General features: G+C 40.1%; 1 protein-coding gene across 1 annotated transcript; it reads right to left on the reverse strand.

Moving 5' to 3' along the window:
• Positions 1 to 1,401: 1,401 nt before the first annotated feature.
• CAT (catalase) lies at positions 1,402 to 23,486 on the reverse strand. Its single transcript, XM_063332382.1, has 13 exons — positions 23,181 to 23,486; positions 17,631 to 17,802; positions 16,501 to 16,611; positions 14,953 to 15,083; positions 13,989 to 14,093; positions 12,804 to 12,929; positions 11,347 to 11,538; positions 10,255 to 10,407; positions 8,950 to 9,088; positions 7,447 to 7,577; positions 6,721 to 6,828; positions 6,039 to 6,125; positions 1,402 to 3,526 (listed from the first exon to the last, which is right to left on the reverse strand). The coding sequence occupies exons 1-13, from the start codon at positions 23,244 to 23,246 to the stop codon at positions 3,461 to 3,463; spliced, it is 1,587 nt and encodes a 528-aa protein (XP_063188452.1). The 5' UTR covers positions 23,247 to 23,486; the 3' UTR covers positions 1,402 to 3,460.
• Between the last annotated feature and the right edge of the window lie 262 nt (positions 23,487 to 23,748).

The raw sequence follows: 23,748 nt of genomic DNA on the forward strand, positions 1-23,748 counted from the left end.
GTGCATCTAAAATAAAACAGTAATAGGAAGATGTTGAGCAATTCTTTACGTATAACTGAAAATTGTATTGCAACAACCCACCAAAGGAACATTTGATTTTACTTGAGCAGAACACAAAGTCAAAACACAAATGAGGTCATGTCATGTCATGTAAACAGTCTTTTTATTCTCATGGTAAGTAGCCGTTAATGGATTTATCATCTTGTTTATTTGAAGAAACAGCATTATTGTTCTTCCGGCATTGCCTAACCCTCTCAGTGCCTTTTGAAAAAGCCAAGTTTTACTGTACAATACTTGTCATGGTCAGTTTAGCAGCACAGAACACGGGTCAGCCTTTTAAGCACTGAAATTGTGAGCTTTCAAAACAAAGGTAGCTGTAGAAAGTATGTACGACCTACCTAGCCCATTCTAGGTCTTCTCAACGTTATTGCACAAGTTTCCTCTCTCTTCTCCATTCCTTAGTGCTTGATTTTCTTCTCTGACTTGACACCAACAAAATTTCAGCCTAACATTTACTCTAAACTAGCGTAACTTACAGTAGAATTTCTTAGTGATAATCATGTATGGCTGCAGTCAGATAAAGGCCACCTGGACAAAGTTCAGAAAATAGCTGCTCCTGTTAAAGCTCTACTAAAGCCTCCACGAGTCCATGTCACAGTGCCCTTCCCAGCACACGCTCAGTCGCTGCACTTGGCCACTTCTGTAAAGGTTACCTTACAACGTACAATGGGGCACACGGTTCCTTACCTGTGAAACAAAGAGTAGGGATTTAGGAACAAAGTAACTGCAATAAGAAAAGCAGAACCCAACCCTTGGGTAATGCCGCATTTCAACTTCACAGCCTCTGGTAAACTATTAAGAACCACCCCCTTCACTAAAATTTGAATGAACCATGATGAAAAACTAGATACGCTTGTGACAATTCTGTAAATCGCCACCAAAGTTTTTGGATCAAAAATAACAAAAGGTTCTTCAGCAGAGGCTTAAGTACGGCATCATCAACAAAAGCCCTAGTAAAGCAGGACCGCAATTTTTCCCTGTTCATACGGTGCACATGACTGTAGGCAATGCTATACCACAGACGTGAGCAGCATTCCCTTTTCCGAAGGCTTAGGAAATTAAACAGAAGGTTCCTAACAAGTAATTTCACATACAAGACCTGAGCAGAATTTAGTGTTTGGCCCCTACACAGCAATTCCAAGCACCAGCCTTGAGTCCGAGTCTATTGTTGGCAGTCAGGGCCTGTGAAGGACATGTAACTAATTTCTGAAATAGATACCAGTTACCCAGAACTTCAACAGCTTCTGCACAATTTAAAAAAAAAAAAATCAGATGAAGGTATGAACTTCCTAGACTAAAATAAACTATTTGAAAGCATTTACACAGAGAACAGACAACACGTTGCCAGGAGATCTTTAATTTCAGTTTTATTTCAGAAATCAGAGAAAGACAATATAATTCATTTAGCAGACACAACCAAAATTAAAGATTAAGCCTTGGTTACTCTTTTTCCAAACTCTTTAGGATTCCGTGTTCCAGCAAGAAATATTCCCACCCATTCGTGTAGTTCCTTCAGCTCCCATCTGCCTGATCAGGTAAAAATCCAAACCGAATCCCAGAATAGAGCAGGCTATTGGTTCATATTATTTTATTGCATCTGTATCACAGCTGATTTTTCACAATAGGTTAGTAGATAAGTGAGTGGGAGAAGAAGTAGCTTTCTACAATTTAATGGAACGGCACTTAGCATCTACTCTTCTTTACCATTCCACTTCTTGGAATGCTAATTCACATTTAAATGCCAAATCAGAAAGTACTCCTATTCAAAATACAACTCAGGACAGACTGAGAAATGCTCTGAATATTAAAAACTGCTATGATTTGAAGTTTGCAAAACATTTGCTTGAGTTTAGAGATAGTGGTTGGGCTCTGAAATCCTTTATACCATAATTCATGCTTCTTCCAAATGCAAATGAGGCAGTATCATCAGGCAAACAAGGAAAGCAAATAATTCAAACAAGGGGCAATGCAGCACAACTAGGATCTGGACTAATTACACATATACACCGATCTTTCTCTTTGTCAAGAGAAGAGGAAGAAGTAACAGGCAGAGCAGTTATTAAAACTTGCCAGGACTTCAGACGCATGGGGAATTGCCTGATCCTACTGAGTGCACTTCTGAAACTCTTTTGGTCTGTTAGGACTAACTTCAATGTCCAACAGACAGGACAGATTTTTATTCTAAACTCCAACAGTCACCTTGGACGCTAATTACTCCATAACCGGGTAACACTTTCCAAATTAAGAAAAATTCCTAAGTGAGATTTTGGCCTTTATAAAACAATAATCTAAGTTTTGTATAGTAAAGTATTCAGATGCTGACAAGGTGCTTTCTTAGGTGATCACTACTCATAGTCAACCAAGGTAGTTTTATACGTATATCTAGCTACAGATACCCACATTCATTCAAACTTGCCACTTGAATTCAAGTCGAACTCTGAGAACTAGCTCTGGCTTGATCAATATAGAGCATTATTAGATTGGGCAGTAAACGAGCAGAATTTCAGGAACCACTGAGAATAGTTCTGAAAGTGCTTGAGATAGAATTTGGCCAAGATAGGAATATTCACGCATTTGGAGGTTAATTTCTCAGACACTCAGAAAATTAATATTGTTCATTTTAAATTCTTACAGATTAGAAAGAACAATTTCCTCCCCACTAAAGACCTGTAAGATGTAATCAATTTAGTTGTAAAGTGTATGTAATAAGAAAATATCCTTTCTTATCTCCCTTAGGTCAGCTATATCCCAACCTAGCATTCGTAAGCAAAGATTATCTTAAAATATATATTGGGAATAAAATTTACATATGTTGAGATTAAACTTTCTAGTTAGCTTCATTTCAGTCATAAGGAATACGACATAACCAACACTTTACTCAAACTACTACTTATCATTTTACCTTTTTATCATTTACCACATTTGGATAGCCAAAAGTGAAATTCAAAAGGAAGCGTCTACAAATGCATACAGATAACTATTTTATCAGAAATATCAAGCAACTTCAACTTCTTAACATGAACACATTTATCTGTAAGGATAATCACAGTGTCATTACAGAAGTTTTATTGCATGATTAGGCAGGGAAGTTTTATAATGAAAAAAAAGTGAAAGTATTTTAATTAAACTTATGTTTACTTCTAGAAACAGAGACAATTTTTAATCATGAGTTTCCTGAAAAACATCACGTGTTGTTAATAAGCAGCAAAGCACTAGTGTTGAAAGGCACTAGGATTGTTAGTTTGTTACCTAGTTTCCAATACAGATACAGGCACTTGAAAGCTTAATAAATCAAGCCTGTAAAACACTTCTATACTTGTGCGGAAGTCTGCTACACTCAACAGGTTGTCCTGCGGTTGTAGGGACGGAAAATTCATAGAATAAATCTCTGCAGCACACTTTACAAGTTGGATCTTTCTTTGGCAGACACACTAGATGTGGACTGTGAATATGTCCTAATTACATCCTATAAATAACAAAAAAAGAAATAGTCAGAGCAAGTCCCATTGAAAGCAGAGAGGAAAGTTTCAGAAAAAAACCTAACAAACAAGTACTTGAAGCAACACTGTTATTCTACATAGCAAGCAGGGAGCCCAGGGAAGGCTTGTGGAAACGTTTCATTACTATTACAAAGAGCGGGTAATCATTTGGCCTGAAGAACCAGCCTGAACACACTGCATGTCATGTACACTTACCTTCCAGAAACCTCACAAAAACCCAACTGAAACAACTGTACATCGTTGGCATGACTGGATGGATAGATGAGGGGAGGGCAGTGGATGTTGCCTACCTTGACTTAAGCAAGGCGTTTGACACAGTCTCCTACAGCATCCTCACAGGGAAGCTTAGGAAGAGTGGGTTTGACGAATGGACAGTGGGGTGGATTGAGAACTGGTTGAAAGACAGAGCTCAGAGTGTCGTGATTAGGGGCACAGAGTCCAGTTGGAGGTCAGTGACGAGTGGTGTTCCCCAGGGGTCTGTGCTGGGTCCAGTCCCAGTCAATATACTCATCAATGACCTGGACGAGGGGATAGAGTGCACCCTCAGCAAGTTTGCTGATGACACAAAGTTGGGAAGGGTGGCTGACACACCAGAAGGCTGTGCCACCATACAGAGAGACCTGGCCAGGCTGGAGACTTGGGCAGAGAGGAACCTTATTAAATTCAACAAAGGCAAGTGTAGGGTGCTGCACCTGGGGAGGAATAACCCCCCGCACCAGGACAGGTTGGGGGTAACCTGCTGGAGAGCAGCTCGGTGGGAAGAGACCTGGGAGTCCTGGGGGACAACAGGATGACCATGAGACAGCAGTGTGCCCTTGTGGCCAAGAAGGCCAATGGCATCCTGGGGGGCATCAAGAAGAGTGTGGCCAGCAGGTGGAGGGAGGTCATCCTCCCCCTCTGCTCTGCCCTGGGGAGGGCACAGCTGGAGCGCTGTGTCCAATTCTGGGCTCCCCAGCTCAAGAAGGACAGGGAACTGCTGGAGAGGGGACAGCAAAGGGCTACCAAGATGCTGAGGGGACTGGAACATCTCTCTGATGAAGAAAGGCTGAGGGATTTGGGTCTCTTCAGTCTTGAAAAAAAGACGGCTGAGGGGGGATCTTATCAAGGCTTGTAAATACTGAAAGGGGGGTGTCAGGAGGATGGGGCCAGGCTCTTCTCAGTGGTGCCTGGCAACAGGACAAGGGGTAACGGGCACAAACTTGACCATGGGAAGTTCCATCTCAACACGAGGAGGAACTTCTTTGCTGTGAGGGTGGCAGAGCCCTGGCACAGGCTGCCCAGAGAGGTGGGGGAGTCTCCGTCTCTGGAGACATTCAAACCCGCCTGGACGCGTTCCTGTGCCACCTGCTCTGGGTGACCCTGCTCTGGCAGGGGGTTGGAGGGGATGATCTCCAGAGGGCCCTGCCAACCCTATGGTTCTATGATTGGTTAATCAACATTTAATCAAATGTAATTAGAGAGCTGTTTCCTCGTTTTGTTTTTTACATGCACTGACTTCTGCCATTGCAGACGACACCAAGCTGAGTGGTACAGCTGACACGCTTGAGGGACGGCATGCCATCCAGAGGGACCTGGACAAGCTCAAAAACTGGGCCCATGTGAACCTCATGAGATTCAACAAGGCCAAGTGCAGGGTCCTGCACCTGGTTTGGGGCAACCCCCAGTATGAACACAGGCTGGGGGATGAAGGGATGGAGAGCCAAGAAGGACTTGGGGATACTGGTGGATGAGAAGCTCAAGAAAACCCAGCAAATGTGCACTGGCAGCCCAGCAGGCCAACCATATCCTGGGCTGCATCCCCAGCAGCGTGTCCAGCAGGGCAAGGGGGGGGATTCTGCCCCTCTGCTCCCCTCTGGGGAGACCCCCCCCCTGCAGTGCTGCCTCCAGCGCTGGGGCACCAACAGCAGAAGGACACGGAGGTGTTGGAGCGGGGCCAGAGGAGGCCCCGGAGATGCTGGGAGGGCTGGAGCCCCTCTGCTGGGAGGACAGGCTGAGAGAGCTGGGGGGGTTCAGCCTGGAGAAGAGAAGGCTCCACAGAGACCTTCCAGCCCCCCCTCAAGGGGCTCCAGGAAAGCTGGGGAGGGACTCTGGATCAGGGAGGGGAGCCATGGGACGAGGGGGAAGGGTTTTACACTGGAAGAGGGGAGATTTAGATGAGATCTGAGGAGAAATTCTTTGCTGTGAGGGTGGTGAGACGTTGCCCAGAGAGGTGGTAGATACCTCATCCCTGGAAGCATTCAAGATGCAGTTGGATGGGGCTGTGAGCAATCTGATCTAGTTAAAGATGTCCCTGCTTACCTCAGGGCAGGTTGGACTAGATGACCTTTAAAGGTCCCTTCCCACCCAAACTATTCTATGGTTCTATGATTTAAATCAAATGGGAATCCAGACCAGTTTCCCATTTTTTGGGGGGTTTACAAAAGAAGCTAAGACAATTCACAGCCAGTCAAATTTCAAATACAGAAATCATTAGCTTACTTTTTTCCCACTGTCAGCATTGTATTTGTCCAGCAAAGCCTGAATACGGGCACCATAGTCAGGATGAACATCAGTGAAGTTTTTCACCTAAACAGGAAGACAGAACAGAAGAGTCAACAAATTTTTTTCCCTCCACTTGAAACATATTCCTTAACACATTTTCAGCTCTGTGGTCTACAAGCAGTACATACCATAAGGAAGAAAAGAAGGATGAAAACTCTTTTCTAAAAGTTTAATTCTGACCAACCAGAAAGGAGCTATGAACAACATCAAACACTATGCCTGTTGTCTCACACAAACCTCTTTCTTGATGTAAGCAAAGTTCCACTGTGAAGGATAAAGATCCAATCCCTCCCCAGCCCTCACTGTTTTTTCCTGGTTTAAAGCAAAACATTACACTGGCAGTCACCTGACTTTGAAACACCAAGCTAAACACATAGTGACATCCTTGACGTGTTACTTTAACATGTTATACATTATTTATGTTATATTATGTAAATACAAAAATATTTAAGTGTTCTGTACTGATAACTCCTGTGTAAGAAAAATCTAGAAGTTGCCTGCTCAAGAAGAATTTCTCATATTCCTTTCCACAAGCATATGGTCATTTTGACAAAGTCAGTAGACTGCAAGAAAATCTGGAATAAAGAGCAAAAGCTAAAAACCAAAACAGGCCACTTACAGCTCTCTTCTGAATGAAGAGTTGCGCATCTTTAAGATGATCAGCAATATTTTTACACAGCCTTTGACGTTCATCCTCCTTCAGCACTTTGGTATAGAATTCTCGTACCTTATGATTAGAGACAAAGTTTTATTTTGACATTTCCAAGAGCAAGTCATTCTACCCGTAGCAGCCAATAATACTTACTAGACTAAGAGGATTCATTATTACTAAAAAAAAAATAGTTTTCACTCTTAATAGTAAGGCAACACTTAATAAAATATTTAAGCTCAAAAGGCAACCAATTTGTGGGGGTCTTTTTGGCAAACCTGCTAACAATTCTTTCTATGTCTAGCTTTAAAAAACCCTGTTGCTTATTGAATTAAAGAAAATAAATATTGCTGTTGGGGTCCAGTTCAGGAGCTGATGATTATGACGTTACATGAATACTCTAGCCTGGTTATCTGCAGACAGCAATTGCAAGAAGACAGAAGTCACAGCCTCTAGATATCTGGGCCCAGAATATGGATGGCAAAAGTCTGTGAGAATTCATTAACTATCCTGTCAGCAAAAATTCAGTTATTCATTAAATTAAGCTGTATGGAGATTTTCCAAGCTGAACTTCGTGTTAGCCCAGATGCTTCAGAGAGAAGTCACGCTTCACTGATTCTTATTAATATTCTCTAAACTCATCCTATAAACTCATCTTATGTAATAAGCAATATAAAGCCTTTTCATACGTCATACCTGAGTCACATTATCTTCATTTGCACTATTGAAGCGCTGCACATCTCCGGAAACAGACACACGGCATTCCTTTACCATGGGCTGATCTTCCGGACCAGTAAAACTATTTGGATAATAGTTTGGGGCACCACCTGAAAACGAACAAAAAAGCCCCACAAAAACAAACCAGTCAGACTCCAGCTCTCTCAGATTAAGTCGTAAGACAGAAAGTGTTCTTTGCCTACAAGAACCTAAAACAATTACCCAGTTATGATTCACTCTAATAAAAACAGTTGTCAGTATTTTTCTGTCAACATACAGCTCAACATCAGGAGCTGTGTCTTCAAGCCAGTACTTCACAGCACTTACTGCAAACAGAATTTCAATAGCTTTTTTGGGGAAAAACTGATCTGTTTCAGATATAAGGAGGTCTGGCCGCTCTCGCAGAAACATTGCTCAGAATTTTAATAGACAAAGTTATGAAAGTTATTAAAAGTTTTAGTCCAAGGCAGCATAAAAATACACTTTCATCTGCACATTTGAAGTATTACTAATCTTAATTATGGAGGGGCTTTATTTTAAACACATAATGTACTTACAGAACTGCATAAAAATAAACTTATTATCTCTTCTTGGACAGAAGCAGCTGTTTTCAAGTTCCCATTTTACAAATATTTCCCTCTCCTCCCTTCAAGTAAGTATTAGAATTCATAGCCCAGAGGAATACAGTGTTTTTGGCAGGAGGCATAGCTTAAGCATATCCTTGTTCACTCCCAGGTGTAAAACAGTCACTATTGGGCAAACGTTGACAGAACGGAGACTGCTGAATAGAGGTGAAGTTAAAGCTTGGCATTCATACTCTTGCCTTGCACAATCTCTTGGAAATCAGACAGCAAAGCAGTTTAACAAAGTGGACCGAGTATAAGAAAGCCAGTCTTTAAATTTAGAAAAATGCGAATACAGATTTCTCAAAGACATTTAGGCCATCTCTACTATTTTTAGATTACATTTTTGCATAGAAGTAGAAACAAAGTAGTGGTAATTAACTCCTGTGAAATAATTTCTCTAGCATATTTCATTTTAAATAATTAACAATTTAGAACTTTTTCAATTAAATCCCTTTAACGAGCATGTTTCTAGAAGTCTTTAAAGGAACGTAAACTAGGGACATTACTGAATTCTTTGACCGTTGTCCTGCAAACCCCCTTTCTTTTAAAGGCCTATTTGTAAGTTATTAAACACACCTTAAGATTCACTTGTTTTTTACACTTTTAAACAGAGTCCACATCCCCTGTCCAAACATCCAAACAAAGTTACACAGTGATGTACGAGCTGGGGGGAGGAGTCACAAGAGACACTGAACGGTAGGAAAGAGGAAAAAGTAGCATTTCTTACAGTATAATTGTTAGTAATAGCAAGACACCCACATCTGTTTAGCAAGTATCTTACACCTCCCGTGAACAGAGGAGAGTTCTGCAGTGCATGCATAGGTATCATTATATTTAAAGGTATTTCCATTACTACCTTGGTTGTCAGAAACACACATCGGCCCATCCCTCTGGTAATTGGCCACACGAGTTCTGAAGGGGCAGTTCACAGGAATTTGGAGATAGTTAGGTCCCAGCCGGTGTCTGTGAGTGTCAGGATACGAAAAGAGACGACCCTAAAACATTTAATCACAAACGTTAACTACTACTTGCTGAAAGAGATCACTTAAGTGGTATATACCAATTCAAAGCACTATACATTTGTTGTAAAAGGGAGAAGACTGTTTCCTTTCCATATAATTTAAAGCACATCAGGAACATATGTCCAGAGCAACACTCAAAACACAAACTAACTTTGCTGGAACACCAGTGAAGAATGGCAGGCTGAGTTGCATTTATGCAGCTTGGGTATTTCCTACCAATTCCAGAATGCCAAACCTACTCTCAAGCAGGAAAATGGTCACACATGTAGAGATGAAAGTGACTATCACTGTGCTAAACGTTCTTAAGGAATAATATAGTGTTTTCCTACTTATTTCCAAACTTAGATTTAAAAATTTATTACATCTGAAATACGGTAGTCCCTTATTTATGTGACGAACCGTATCTGAAGCAGTTCTAGTGACATCTGGGTGCCAAGAAGACAGGCTGATTCTGACCATGAAGTTTGTGGGAGCAAAGAGAGGCAAAACAGAACCACCACATGATGGTTCAAAAGTTTATCCAGTTAAAACTGTCAAAATACCTTCTTGTTTACATGGATATAATTTGAAACAACAACCTGGTTTTAATCTGAAAAAGCTTAATATGCCAACACCCATGACTCTGCAGACAGTATAGTCTGCTGCAGCCAGTCTTATTATGTATTTTGACCTGTTTGTATCAGGGATTAGTTATACCTGTATTTTAGAGCATTTGAAGTCCACCTTATACTCATAAGAGTTTGTAATTTTAAGATATACTGTAAAAGCACAAGTAAATATGCATTGATGCTATGGTTTTATCCCATACCTTTTGCCAGACTGACAGAATTCCTCATCAGCTTTTATAGCTACTGCAGATGTCCTCTAAATTCTATGTTTTCTATTCCTTTAGTTCTTTCCCATTCTTTTTATATTTAATTTTTTAATGAGCACATCAAATGGTGATGATTAAGAAAACCAAACACTAAAATAATTCAAAAAAACCCCAACACTAAAATTAAAAAAACCAAACAAAAAATTAGTTGCTTTCCATTTGTCAGGTTTACTGTTTCTACACAAACAGGGACAGGAATGCTTTCATAAACAGCAAAGCAAACATAATGCTCTTCAGGTAAAACCTTCCGTGCGTTGTGGCTTACCTGCAGCATTTTATCAGGGCTAGGTTCAATACCAGGCGGCATGTTGCTGGGATCATAGGCCATCTGTTCTACCTCTGCAAAGTAATTGACAGGATTCCTGTTCAAGACAAGCTTTCCCACAGGGATGAGAGGGTAGTCACCGTGCGGCCAAATCTACAAGACATAACACATACATTAAAAATCAACATTATTATAGGTTTGTGCAGCTTAAGTAATTACAAGGCAACATTTGCCTGATTTAAGTTTTGATTGAGAAAATACGTTACTGAAGAAATTTATTTTTTTTGCTAACAAACATTTTGAGAAATGTCTTATTTTACACAGTCTTTTGCAATCAATACAGAGTACTAATGCAATTTATTTCATCATCCCAGCATAATCTCAGCACTTGGCTACTTAAATGAAATACCCACTGGCGCTTGAAAAACTGCTTAGGAATGCAATATTGTAGGCGGAACTGGTAGCATGATTGTTTTCAGCTACTTCAAAATGCAACCAGCTTAACTAGCCTTTTCTTTGTCATCTTAGCGTGTATGTTCAAGTTCAAGAGTCTTCAGCAATTTGGGGAGAGCAATATTAGAGGAAAAAAAAAAAGTAACACAAGTTTACATTAGTATCTTTCAACAAGCCATTGCTTGGAACAGCAATTGGAAGCCTGACAAAAATCAGATTAACAGTCAGAAGCCACATTATCAACAATACTTAAAACTAGCAAGCTCAGGGTGTGACTGTATGATCCGGGATCACACTTTGGAAATGCTGTTCAGTTGTAATCTTAAGGCCTGGAATCAAGCCCTATCCATATTTCACCGAGGAAGAGTAACATCAGATCTAACATCAGTGTAATTTCATTACCAGAATTTCTGACTCATCATGACCATATAATAAAAAGCACACTTAAAATATAGAAGGGAAGAATAACAGGACATTGACACGGACTAGTAACTACTAGTTACTAGCTACTCCATGGAAATTGTTACACTTTATTGTGTAAAAAAACCCAACAACTCAGTTATGGCATTTGCTACATTCTGATGTCATGGCCTTTCTTAAACTAGCCGAAATTGAGTTTCACAACAGCATCAGAGATACCTTAGTTAAATCAAAAGGATTGAATGGAAATTGCTCTGCTTCTTCAAACGTCATAACTTGAATGTAGAAAGACCACGATGGATAGTCCCCTTTGGCAATGGCATTGTAAAGATCGCGTATTCCATAGTCAGGATCAGTAGAAGCCAATCTTTCTGCTTCTTCAACAGAAAGATTTTTGATGCCCTGGTCAGTCTAAAAGCAATAAAAGCAATTACGACACACAAAGTATTACAGAAACCATTAATAAGAATGTACTTTAACAAGACTTAGAATCAAAGAATATGACTGTCCATCTTCCAATCCCCAATAACTTGAGTTCAGAATAACAGTACATTCAATAACAGCCATCCAGATAAAAATTACTTCTCTGATAAAAGTGAAATAAATATGTAATGCTATACCACAAAACGCAAGGTATCAACCATGAAGGTATGATCCCTGCAGCACGTCAAGTAAAGCAGTTTGCCCTCTCCCCTTTGAGGATGCAGTGCTCCTTTACCAACCCATCATCCCACCTTTTCCTACAGACCACGTGCCAACACAAAGTGCTAAAATGGTTGCAGCCCTCTGGGCTGAAAGTTCTGGATTCTATATGAATCTCAGTCTCCCACCGCTATTTGTGACATCTTTAGCGCTAACTAAAGATCTCATTTTAACAAGCTTTTGACAACCCAAAGGCTAAAACCTGCTATACCGTCCCTCCTAGTTTAACATAATGGTTTACAAAGTCTTGCTTCAGAGGTAGATGTCCAAATAGGTAAGAAGTTGTATTGTCTTTAAAACCTTGAAAGGAAGCTGGTTTCACGTGAGATATGCTAGAGACTGCTTTCTCACAGAAGTGTGGAAGTTCTGTGAGCTTTAGCTGCAGAGCTCTTGTAAGCAGAGTTTTTATATTTTGACAAACAGTTGAGTCTTAAAAATACTAGATCAATGCAGCTCATATCCAGAAGATAAACAGAAACAAAAACCAGATCCAGACAGAGAACTTTTACCTGTAGAAGCACCTGCTGAATCTGAACTACTGCGTAGCCATGAACATGAAACAGAAGATACACGCTGAATAAAACACATTTCCAAAGGGCTACAGATTCTTGCATCTGCACTAAATGACAGCAAGGGAGTCTGAAATGCAATAAACTGACCAAGATGCTCGGAGCTCGCCATACAAGTAGACCAAGTTCTCCACTAACAAGAGACAACTCCTCAAAGAAGAGTTTTTTATAGCATAGTAAATACCTACTGTGTCATAGCAGGAAAACTGATGTTCATCATGCTTGTTAAAGGCATGGAAATGATATAGGAAAAACCCACACATCTTTTTGATTGAGTCTATGCACTAACAAGTCTTTTCTGGATGAAACTTGAGAAGTGACAGACCTTTTTTACTCAATTTAATCTGGTTTTTATCCAATATGATATATGCTTCTAATTGAGAACTGTAAAAGGAATATCAATACCTTCACATGGAATTTGCAGTAAACTGCTCTTCCACTAGCATTAACTAGTTTAAAAGTATGTGATCCATATCCATTCATGTGGCGATAGCCGTCGGGAATACCACGATCACTGAACAAGAAAGACACCTAAGAGAAGAATCAAACAATATTAACGGACTCACCAGTCCATAGATAAAGTGACCATTCAAGACAAAGTTCATTTACTGCAGTAATCTGCATCACTGGAAGTTATCTTAATGTTATGAATTCCTTGAGGAATTCCTAGTTTAAGAGTGTTAAAGACATAAGACTGCTTTGGTTTTGCATGAAGAACAACTGTGAATTAGACCTATGTGAAGTTCTACACCCACATGAAATATATGTTGAAATACAAGACATTAACCTAATGATAATGTTATGATTGTCGCTATAAGCACGGAGTAGTTATGCATGGATAATTGAAGTTACAAATATAAATCAGATTTTTTTTTTCCCCTCAAGTTAAAGACAAAAATCTGAAAACCAAAGTCCTTAACAACTAGTTCTTCAAAGTCTTCAAGCAGTAACATACCACCATGCATACACATTCAAAATGCTGCTTTTCTTAAGGCTTATGATCACAAACAATGCTTGTGATACCTCTTTTTCCAATTAGTAATTACTGGAAGGCTTCTGTATTAACCCCTTTTTTTTAAAAAAAAAAGTACAACTGCATTTTTAATTTTATATTAGCTTTTTCGCATAACATTCTTGGACACAAATACATTTCAGAATATTCAGAATGCACTGTGAATTCTAGTGATTTTTGGAGTTGTTCTAATGCGCTACACAATACACAGCTTTAAATAAACTTATATGCAATAGCATTACTTTCCCAGTATTTTACTGTTCTCTAACATTGTTTGCTGCTCACCAGTACCTCCAGTGCTTCAGCATTAGAAAACTTAGCAACTTCCCCTTCATCCCTATATAAAACATGATTGTGAAAACAGAAGAACCCCACCCATTTCACAGAGTCATTAAAAGAAAAAGCACTAGATACACATACTAATGGCCTTAAAAGTTATTGTAGGCCTTTCACCTTTACTGTTCCTAAAAGACGATGTAGGCTTGTAGACAAAACATGGAAGAGAGACAGTTAAAAATACATGCTGTCATAACATGATTTTCTTCATAATATAAAATAAAGTCAAAGGAGAACCTTACTTGATGCAAGGACTCAGGGCGAAGACTCCAGAAGTCCCACATCATGTCAGGATCCCTCAAATGAGTCTGAGGGTTCCTCTTTTGGCTATGGATGAAGGACGGAAACTAATTTGTCCAGAAGTGGAGGAGAGAAGAAGGAGGGGGAGAAAAAAAAAAGTTCTGTAACATCTCCAAATTATTTGGGCTACATGGCATATACTAAGCAACTCCTGGTACAAAACAAAGACAAACAGTTTTTTCATTACCTTCAACTATGAAAGGAACAGCACACTGAAAAATGAGACAAAGATTTAACATCACTGAAAAAAAATCTTCTATTGTCATACACCTCCTGCAACCAGTTTCATTACCCCAATTTTATTGGTCTCTGAAAGTGAAACATTTACAATTAGGATAAACGGGCTGTTCAAAGCTAAAGAATGCTTTCCTTTTGTGATTGATAAAGTGAGGGAAAAATCTTTTCAAATTTGTATATCTGAACTTTACTGAATATCTGACTCCTAAATGAATACAGAGATACTATGAAGTACCTTTGCAGAACTCCTCCACTCAAGGAAAGCCTCTCCACTTACAAAGCACTGTTAAACTTAAATTTAAAGTAAAAAAAATTTAAAAAAAATCAGATTTAATAAAAAGAATTTGCAAGAAGTTTTTAAGGTGAAAAGTCTTCCCCCCTCTCCCCCCAGTGGCCTCAAAATGAAAAAGCCATCTACAGAGTAAACCAGCAAATTTGAACACAACTAAGTGCATGTGCTATTTGTGGCATGAAACCACATAAGTAATCAAGCATTAGTTCTTAATTTTCTTTCAAATAACACCTTTTCAAGTCAAAAATGTCTGGACCATCTAACAGACAAAAGGTGCACCAGAAGAACAGCTTTTGCTTCTCAGTGAAGCATGAACAAGACGTGAACAAGCTTCTGGACTCTTTCACAAAGTACCCTCACCTTTTGTGCTTACTCACCAACATCGCATCCCGAATGAAGAAGATAGGAGTATTATTTCCCACAAGATCCCAGTTACCCTCTTCTGTATAGAATTTCATTGCAAATCCTCGAGGGTCACGAACTGTATCAGCTGACCCAGATTCTCCAGCTTGAAGAAACACATGAACGTACAGAAGTGTTACGATAGGAAATGGATACAAACTATAAGCTTAAAAACAGAACTTAAGAATATGCCATAAAATCCTAAAAGGGTGGGGTTGATTTAATTTAAGTCTTTTCTACACCAAGGAATTTTTGGCATATTTTCAACGATACTTCAGGCGCTGAAAGTTTCCAAAGTGTGAACAGACACCCTCCCAAGCATTTAGGCCACAATTATAAGAAAGAAAAAACAAGTATATCCACTTGAACCAGTTAAGAGTGGAATTTGCTTTACCACTAACAGAGACAACATCAGATTATAAGGCAGAATCGGGTGAAAAACACATTAATTTCTCTGCATCAAACGCCAGCGTGAAAGCTCTCATTTGGAAGGTAGCAATCTAAATAGCATGCCTAATAAAAAGGTAACTTATAGAAGAGTTGTAACCCTTTTAATTCCCCTTGTGCTTTATCCAAAACAGTCCTTTCAATGGGTAACTTTATAACAGAGCAGAAGTGCTCCAGAAGTATTCAGGAACAGCCAACACTGAACATCATGATGAAATAAGAAGGACACTCTTTCTCTCATTGAAAAAGACGTGTACTACAGAACAGCTAGGAAGAAACATGTTCAAACAGAGCAGGGAAAAAAAGGCACCGTTGCAATAACCCACTTCAGCACACAATCTACAGATCACACTCAGCTGCACATCTTTCTCCCGTAAAACATTCCAGGACTCCTTAAGGTTTGGTGACAGGGAAAAGGCAGTAGGCCAAAACCAGCAGCTCTCCGAGCCCTGTTGGACTACTTTCTCTCCAATATTAACTTCGAGAACTGAATCCTCATTAGCACTTCTTTTCTTTTAAATACAGATAGAGTAGCAACACAAGTTTTGAAAGATCATTTTTCTATCAGACAAGATATTGATGCTAATGCATGTTTTAACTAACACCACTTAAGATTTTGCTAGTTTATGCATTCAGCTCTTTAAGAAATAAGAGTTTATTTATGGAAGATTGTTTATTCTTCTTTGCCTAGCACATACTTTGCAGCATTGATCCCCAAAACATTCCTACAGCATAAAAGGTTATAGGTATTTAACTTTCAAGCGTTAAACCACAGCATGCAAGTGTTGATACAATCCACCCAGAAACAAAGCAAACTTTCTGTCAGAAAAAAAATAGCTCAGGCTATCCTTTCTCTCACATTCTAGAGGGAAAAGGGTCTACAGAGAGCTCTGGCAGAAAGATGCAGAAGCTGCTTAAGGTCTTGCAATTTAAATTAAATTCACAAAAGAGGAACTGGTTGGCAGAAAGCACTTCAAACTACCTTAAGCACATTAAGTGTTCCACAACGCAAACGTTGCTATCAGTGTAACTATGGTACACATGTAAGAAGACACACAATAACTTTAAAGCCTTACCAACAGTGGAGAATCGTATAGCAATCGGAGTTCTTTTTCCAATGTGTTCAAACACTTTGGCCTTACAATACTGGGTAATATCATGCGTGACTTCAAAATAGCCAAAAGCTCCTGAAAAAGTCATTTCAAAATATCAGATCTAGATAACTTCCTTCCACTCACAGCGTATCTGTTATTCCACTATGGTCCAAACAGCTTTAAGTCAAAAGGAAACATGGAAATACACCAGTCTAAACAGAGTTTATATCTATGCACTAGAACACTCTATTTATTTTCACAGAATGAAATTTACTTAACTAAAACTACTATTTGCTTGGTGCTCCCTCTCCCCTCCTTAACACATTGCTAACAGTTCCCAGCAGCAATACAGACCTCATTTGTACTGTGCGGAATAACAAACAGAAGCTTTTTGGATGCTCTTCTGCCAAGATTTGCATATTTACCTCAGAGCAAGACAAGTGTTTCTTTAATCCTGATAAGTGTTGCAGAATTTTTGGTCCATCTGTAAGCTGGATGAAGCAACAAAGTTCTTCCCACCCCCACAGAGGATTTTTCCCATGTACATTCACATTATAATAGAATTCAGTCCCCTATTTTCTTCTTCTAGGGCAATAGGCAACAACAAAAAAGTCAGACCTGACAGTTCTACCCTACTAAGATCAATAACAAATTTTAAAATGAGTTGTTTTTTTCATTTTTAATTTAAATATTAGACCATTATCTTGCTTTGTCAGACAGATACATCAGATGACAACGACAAGAATCTCTATCAAATAACATGCAAACAGACATTAAAATAGAGACGGGTAAGTCTTCCCTTCCAGAGGAACAGGGTGCTATGGAGTAACAGACAGAGGAAGCAGAAATTACAGCAAACACAATAAAGATTTAAGGGCTGTAACTACATTTTGTCTCAGTTCTTTTTTATTCCCTTAAGAGTTTTTCAGTGCTTCAAGTTTTGACATTGAGTTCTTTTAAGCCAGGCCATACCACTACTGTTGATACACAATCTACAATGCCAAATTATGGCTAACATGATGCAGTTTATCTGTCACAATCTATGCATTAACTCAAAAGCTTTTTAAAATCTAATTCTACACAGAGAAAAAAACATGTGTTTTTAAACGTACCTGCCCCTTTTGCATGCACAACTCTTTCAGGAATCCTCTCTCTGTCAAAATGAGCCATCTCATCAGTGAAAACAACATCTTGAACAAGAAGAGGTCCACGCGGCCCCGCTGTCAGAACATTAAGCTTATCCCCTACTGGGTTCCCAGCACCAGTGGTCAAGACATCTGGTTTCTGAAAGCAATAGATAGATAATATCACACCACCAGAAATTAAAACCCTTCTATATTTAAGCCACATAATGTGCATGCCAGTTCAACCATTATGTGTCACAGAATGTATCAACAAGTATATAGCACAACAGCATGAGATTCTGAACTGCTTACAGAAAATATAGATGTCTAACTACATCACAGTACCAGATTTGTGGCTATTTAAGAAGGGGAATTCAAGTCATGTATAATCCAAGAATGTTTTCCATGGTTCAGAAATTTTATTTGTTAAGCCTGTATATCTTGCTTCAAGAAAAATAGGGAGCGTCATCCTTAAAACATGAGTTAAGGTTCAGTTTGCCCCCCACCTCAACAGGAGAAGATGTAAAGAGAGCACGCTACAAAAGGAGTAGCTGCTGGAAAGTAACAAGGGAGAAAGGAGAGGAGGAAGGTAAGGTCAGTACAGGGATGGAGGCATTAAGAAAGAGCTATAGTCACACAGCATAAAGACTAGTGGGAGGTACCCATGATTACCATTGGTCTGGAAGAGCTAGATGGAAAATATAATAAGTAAGAATACCTGAGGAATCATCATTCTAGACTCTTGAACCATGGAAGGGCTAAGATTAACAAAAGGCCTAAAGAATTCCTACTGTCAATACATGTCCTATCAAAAGGACAGCAAACCAGAACATTTTGTTTGTGTATATATATTTTTTTTTTTTTTACTAACATCATTATTGTCTTTAAAGAAACTGCCCAGACAGCCCTACTCATCCTTTTCCCCTTCCTTTCATACTAAGTTAACCGTTTTCATAGGCTACTTAGAGCCGCAGCATCTTGTACAGTCGGAGTGACCCCGTACCTGAAAAAAAACAGCCACTCCAAGATAACTTCAAGAAACATCTGGGGGAACTCTGTAGCACTATAATTGAGTGTACTCCCACCTTCTTAAGAAAACACCCAGTAAAAAAGGCTTTATCTGCATCAGATATGGGGTCATATATTCTCTAAGGCAACAGTCCTATTTTACTGGGTATTGCAGAAAACAGCAAGAAAGGTACATCAGCTCCAGAGAGCTGATGGCTGCAGGTGCCAGTTTTTCCTGGAGCACATTTATTAATTGTTACGAGCCAGGGCAATGTTTGTAAAGGACTCAGAGGAACAAAGGAAGAAACAAGAGAAAGAGTTTGCAACAGGGTCACAGATTATGACCAGTTAACACTAAATCCACAGTTACATGTTGCACTAAACTGACATACACCCAATATGGGCTCTCCGTCCATACCATCCTACCCTCTTCTGCCAGCAGCACCCACGCACCTGAACCACAGGAAATGCACCAGAATAAACTCACTCATCCCCTCCCAACTAGTTCTCCTTCTTTTAAAGTTCTATAAACGAAAAGAGATGGTGAAGAGAAGGAAAGAGTAATTCTCGATGAGAAGGCCTTCATTATTTTATCAGCAACTTTATGGTGTTCCAACTCCCATACTGACAATCTAAGTTTTGCTTTAAGTGCTTTAATTACTGTAAACAGGCAAAATTCCCAACTGTATCTCATGGAATAGTGTACTGAACTGGACTAGCCCCCAGGCTGTTGTTCCCCCCCCCCCAAAGGCAACCCACAAAGGCAGGGGAAATAGCAATTATTCAACATCTACACCCAGAGTTCTGGATGAGGCAGAGTACGCAGGGAGAGTTATATACACTCAGGCACATGAATAACCACATGAAAGACATCTGACAGGATAACTGCATCTCCAATGTGTTCTTACTAATATGCAACACACTACTCTAGCTGGCTTGAATTCCCAAAATATCTAGGTTCTTTATTCTTCATTCGCCACTTCATTAGCATAAAGCTATAAGCATAAATTCAACTCCTTAAGTATGATGAAATCCTAACCTATACTGAAATCTGTACAAGCATTTAAAAAAAGACAATATATATCCTGTTACACACAGGAACACGATGTTCAGAAACTTAGAGGAAAGTTACCACTTTAGCTTTATTTAAAGTATTTTTAAGTCAAAGGAACATCTGTTTAAATCAAAACATTATCTATACTTTGTCAACCGAAATACACAAGAGCAGAAACTGTTCTCAGTATTCTTTCCACTGCTTACATAGCACATGCTTCCTACCTTATATTTCGCTCAGTTTTAAATAAGCCAAAGAAAATTATTTCGCTGCTCACCTTGAGAAATCGCCCAGTCAGATCGCACGGGAACCTCTCCCATCCTGAGTCAGTCTAAGAGTTCAACTTCTTAAAATTACATCCTAACATCCCATATAATTTAGCACCCTTAAATATGTATGCGGTATTATGTTTTTAGCTATCGTCTTAAACTAGAAGTTGTTTAAATTGCCATTACAAATGAACTTTTTGAATTAGGATTTAATTTCATACCTTAAAGTAGGTAGAAGGGCACTACCATATTCAAGGGACATTAAGAGAAAGCTCATTCATCCATTCCATGATTCAGCCTAGTAAGCGCAAAATATTCTACTTCAAGATATTCACCTAGCGTAAATTAATGCAATTATATTATCAGCTCATTATCCTGACATATTTTCTGTACTGAGGTATGAAAGCTACAAACCCATCTTGAAACCCATTCTAAGCCTCTGCTTTGAAGAGCCCTTTCTTAGAACACAGTAGAGTCTGCAGATGACGAGACTATAAAATGCTCACACATCACATTTTTGACTGAACATTTTGATCAATAATTTTTTTTCAGAGTTTGCTTAGGGAGATCTACTTCATTTTTTTTTTTTAATCCAGCTTCTAGCACTGCCAGTATTTTTATCTTCATTAGTTTTGCTGATTAAAAGTTTCAAGTTTCTCACAGCTAAACCCCAATGTACTGGTTTTCCTAATGATAAATTCATTGGGGTTTTTTGTATTGATCTGTCATATTCATTTAAGACAGGCAAGCTCACTGTAATGAAGAAAAAGAACAGATCCTACCAATGGAATCCTAAGCTTCTGCATTTTCCTCTCCAACCTTCTTGTATTATCATTTGTTACAGACATTTCCGTCCTTCTCACATGTTCTACGTATACACAGAGACTTCCACTTCATCCCCGTTCTAAGGCAGCCTGTGACACTGTTATACAAAAATCCTGTGTATAACTTCAGCATCGTTTATCAATCTGACTACTGTAATTCTAAGAAGAGCAAACCTGGGGACTGTATCCTGGTAACTTTTTTTTTTTTTAAAAATGAGACATAGCTCTTAAGACCCCTCTAGTCCATATAGTGACCTTTTAAAGTCACTAATACTTATGTCATCTTGAAGAAGTGACCAAGTTTCACTCAGCCCATTGAGAAAAACAAAAGTTATGTTGAGTTAGAGCCCTGTTAATTCTGGAGTTCTTCATAAATTCTGAGAATCCCAGTAGGTTTAAGCATGCAGTGGTAGGACTATAATACATACACCTACACCTATGACCTTCTCCTCTACAAAGTCCTTGAGAACACTTGGTAAAAGACAGAAGAAAAAAAAAGAACAGAGGAAAAAGAAAAAAGTGAAAGCTTAGTCTGAAGAAGACTTTTTGAGTCGTTTTGATTCACCTATGCATTTATAATACCTTCCATGTAATTACCTCAAGGGTAGAAGAAAACCTTGCATATTATTTGTAAACTATGCACACAACAAAGAATAAAGGTTTCTAGAGGTAATACAGCCCTTCTCAAACCAAGAAGTTATTCTGTTGTCTGAAAACCACTTTTATAATGCTAATATTTAAGACTACTAGTAGTAGTAGCTAAAACCACATGTTTTTGAAACTAAACCTATAAAAAAAAAATTTTAAGAACTTTGTGGTTGTACAGTCCCTTTTGTGTAGGCAGACTTTCTGAAAGTTTTTTTTTTTGTAATGTTCACATTAGAAGTACAAACATTTATTTTAATTTTTTTTTAAACGGTAGAATATATTCACTTTAATTTCAAGATATTATGCAGTGCACACAAAACAAGTTCCATCAGTGTGAAGGGACAGAAAAACCCCACAGTTTTAAGAAGAAATCTCACACTACTTTTGGACTTGAGTTTGTTTGATGCCTATATTTTCATATGGTTGGGAGCTGCATACAGTCAAAACCTTAAAAGATAAGAACTTTCCAATCTGTATGCGTATTTCATTACAGCACTAACCCGCCATGACAGAAAGAAGGGAAACAAAGCCAGGAGAATTTTAGTCACAGCTGTTGTAAACACCGTACATCAAAGCACATACTTGCAGGCATTAGCGATACTTTGCACCTTATACAAGCCACTTTAAAATTCTAATAAGTCCTCCCTACTTTCTATCTTAAGGTCTCATGACTCCTTATGCAACACAGACTTTGCATTGCCTCCCAATCTTCAAATTAACCTTGGCTTGGATCAAGTACTGCTTTGTTTCAGAAAAGCCAAGATCCATACAAGAATTATTACTCACAGTACAAAAAGAAATTATTATGAAACACGCTAGGATATGATGAAGTCACAATTCATCACTGGAAGGTAGCTTTCATACAACACCTTTTAAAGCCAAGGGGAAAAAAAAAATTAAGTCAAGATGATTTAACATCTACAAACAGTGGGAACTGAGGCATCCACTCGTGTCTCATAAGGTGTCTGCTTCATACAACCAGCTGAAAAAGTATTTAATGTCAAATACACATTTCTGTCAAAAAATACACAGTAGAGACTGCCACAGGGATTTGAAGAAGGATGGAAATCAACTCTTGGAGCATTTATGTGTTTATCCAACTATTCTGGGGTATATCCTACACCTTCAGAAGATGGAGTGATTACACGTTCTTACGATTTCAGTCAACCGCTTGCCCCAAACCACTTCAACCTGGTAAAGAAGCCTCCACACATTGCCGAATGTGCCTTAGCTTCTGTTTTATTCCTTCATTACATTTTCACTGGGCTCTACCCATGGGGTTGCAGAATTCAAAATGTAAGCATCCGATTTGAGATGAGGGGAAAAAAATAAATAAAATAATATCTCTGCCCAAGGAGCTGCCTGTTAGGGCGCAGAGAGGCCCCACTCCTGCCTAACAGGGGAGGCTGTGACCAGGCCGTGCCCTTGTCCCTCGGGCCCAGCTGGCAGCCACCGGCCCCTTCGTGCTCCAGTTTGCCCGGGCACGGCCCCAAGCCGAGCTCCGCAGTACGGGTCGGGGGCGCCCGGCCCTTCGGACAACGCGGGCACCCTCCAGCACCGGGGCTCACCCGCTCCCCTCAGGCCCCTAACGTGGGGACGACAACGACAAACAACGGTGCGCCGTCCGTCCCCCCCCGCAGCGGCACGGACCGTTACCGGCCCAGCGGCGAGCTGGGTGCCGAGGGTCGCAGCCCCTCAGGCCTCACCGTCCACCCCGCGAAGCCCCGGCGGATACCTGCGAGCCCCGCTGGCTCCGCCAGTGCTTCAGCTGGTCCGAGGCGTCGTCCCGGCTGTCAGCCATTTTGCAAGCTCAAGCGACCCCCCCCCCGCCTTCCCTCCTTTAAGGCAGGAAGGGCGGTGCGAAGAGAAACAAGCGCTGGGGCTACCCAGTGGGGCTGTGCTCGCTACCAGCGAGGAGGCAGCACCAGAGAGGTCACCTCGCGGGGACCCACCGCCACCGGAGCCGCAGCCGCCGCCGCACCCTGCAGCACCAGCACGTAGCGGGAGCTCCCGCACCTACAGCTTCTACCCCAGCGCTGCGCCCGCCCACCGCTACCTCTTCGGCCAATCGCGCTGCGCCCAGCGGGCACCGCGAGCTGTGAATGGCTGAGGGGAACGTCAATCAGTCACTGTAAAGGGGGGTGGCGGCGGCAGCCTCCCGCCGCCTCAGCCTGTGGGGCGGCGGCAGCAGGGTTGCATTGTTACTCGAGTTTGAGTAATTAGCTGAGTTGGAGGTGTGTAAGTAGCTTAATTTTTTGGTGTGCATTTTCAGATTTGAGACCTCGGAACTTTCTAAAGCTGCT

Source organism: Chroicocephalus ridibundus, chromosome 4 (genome assembly GCF_963924245.1).
Source record: "Chroicocephalus ridibundus chromosome 4, bChrRid1.1, whole genome shotgun sequence".
In the NCBI taxonomy this organism is placed as follows: domain Eukaryota; kingdom Metazoa; phylum Chordata; class Aves; order Charadriiformes; family Laridae; genus Chroicocephalus; species Chroicocephalus ridibundus.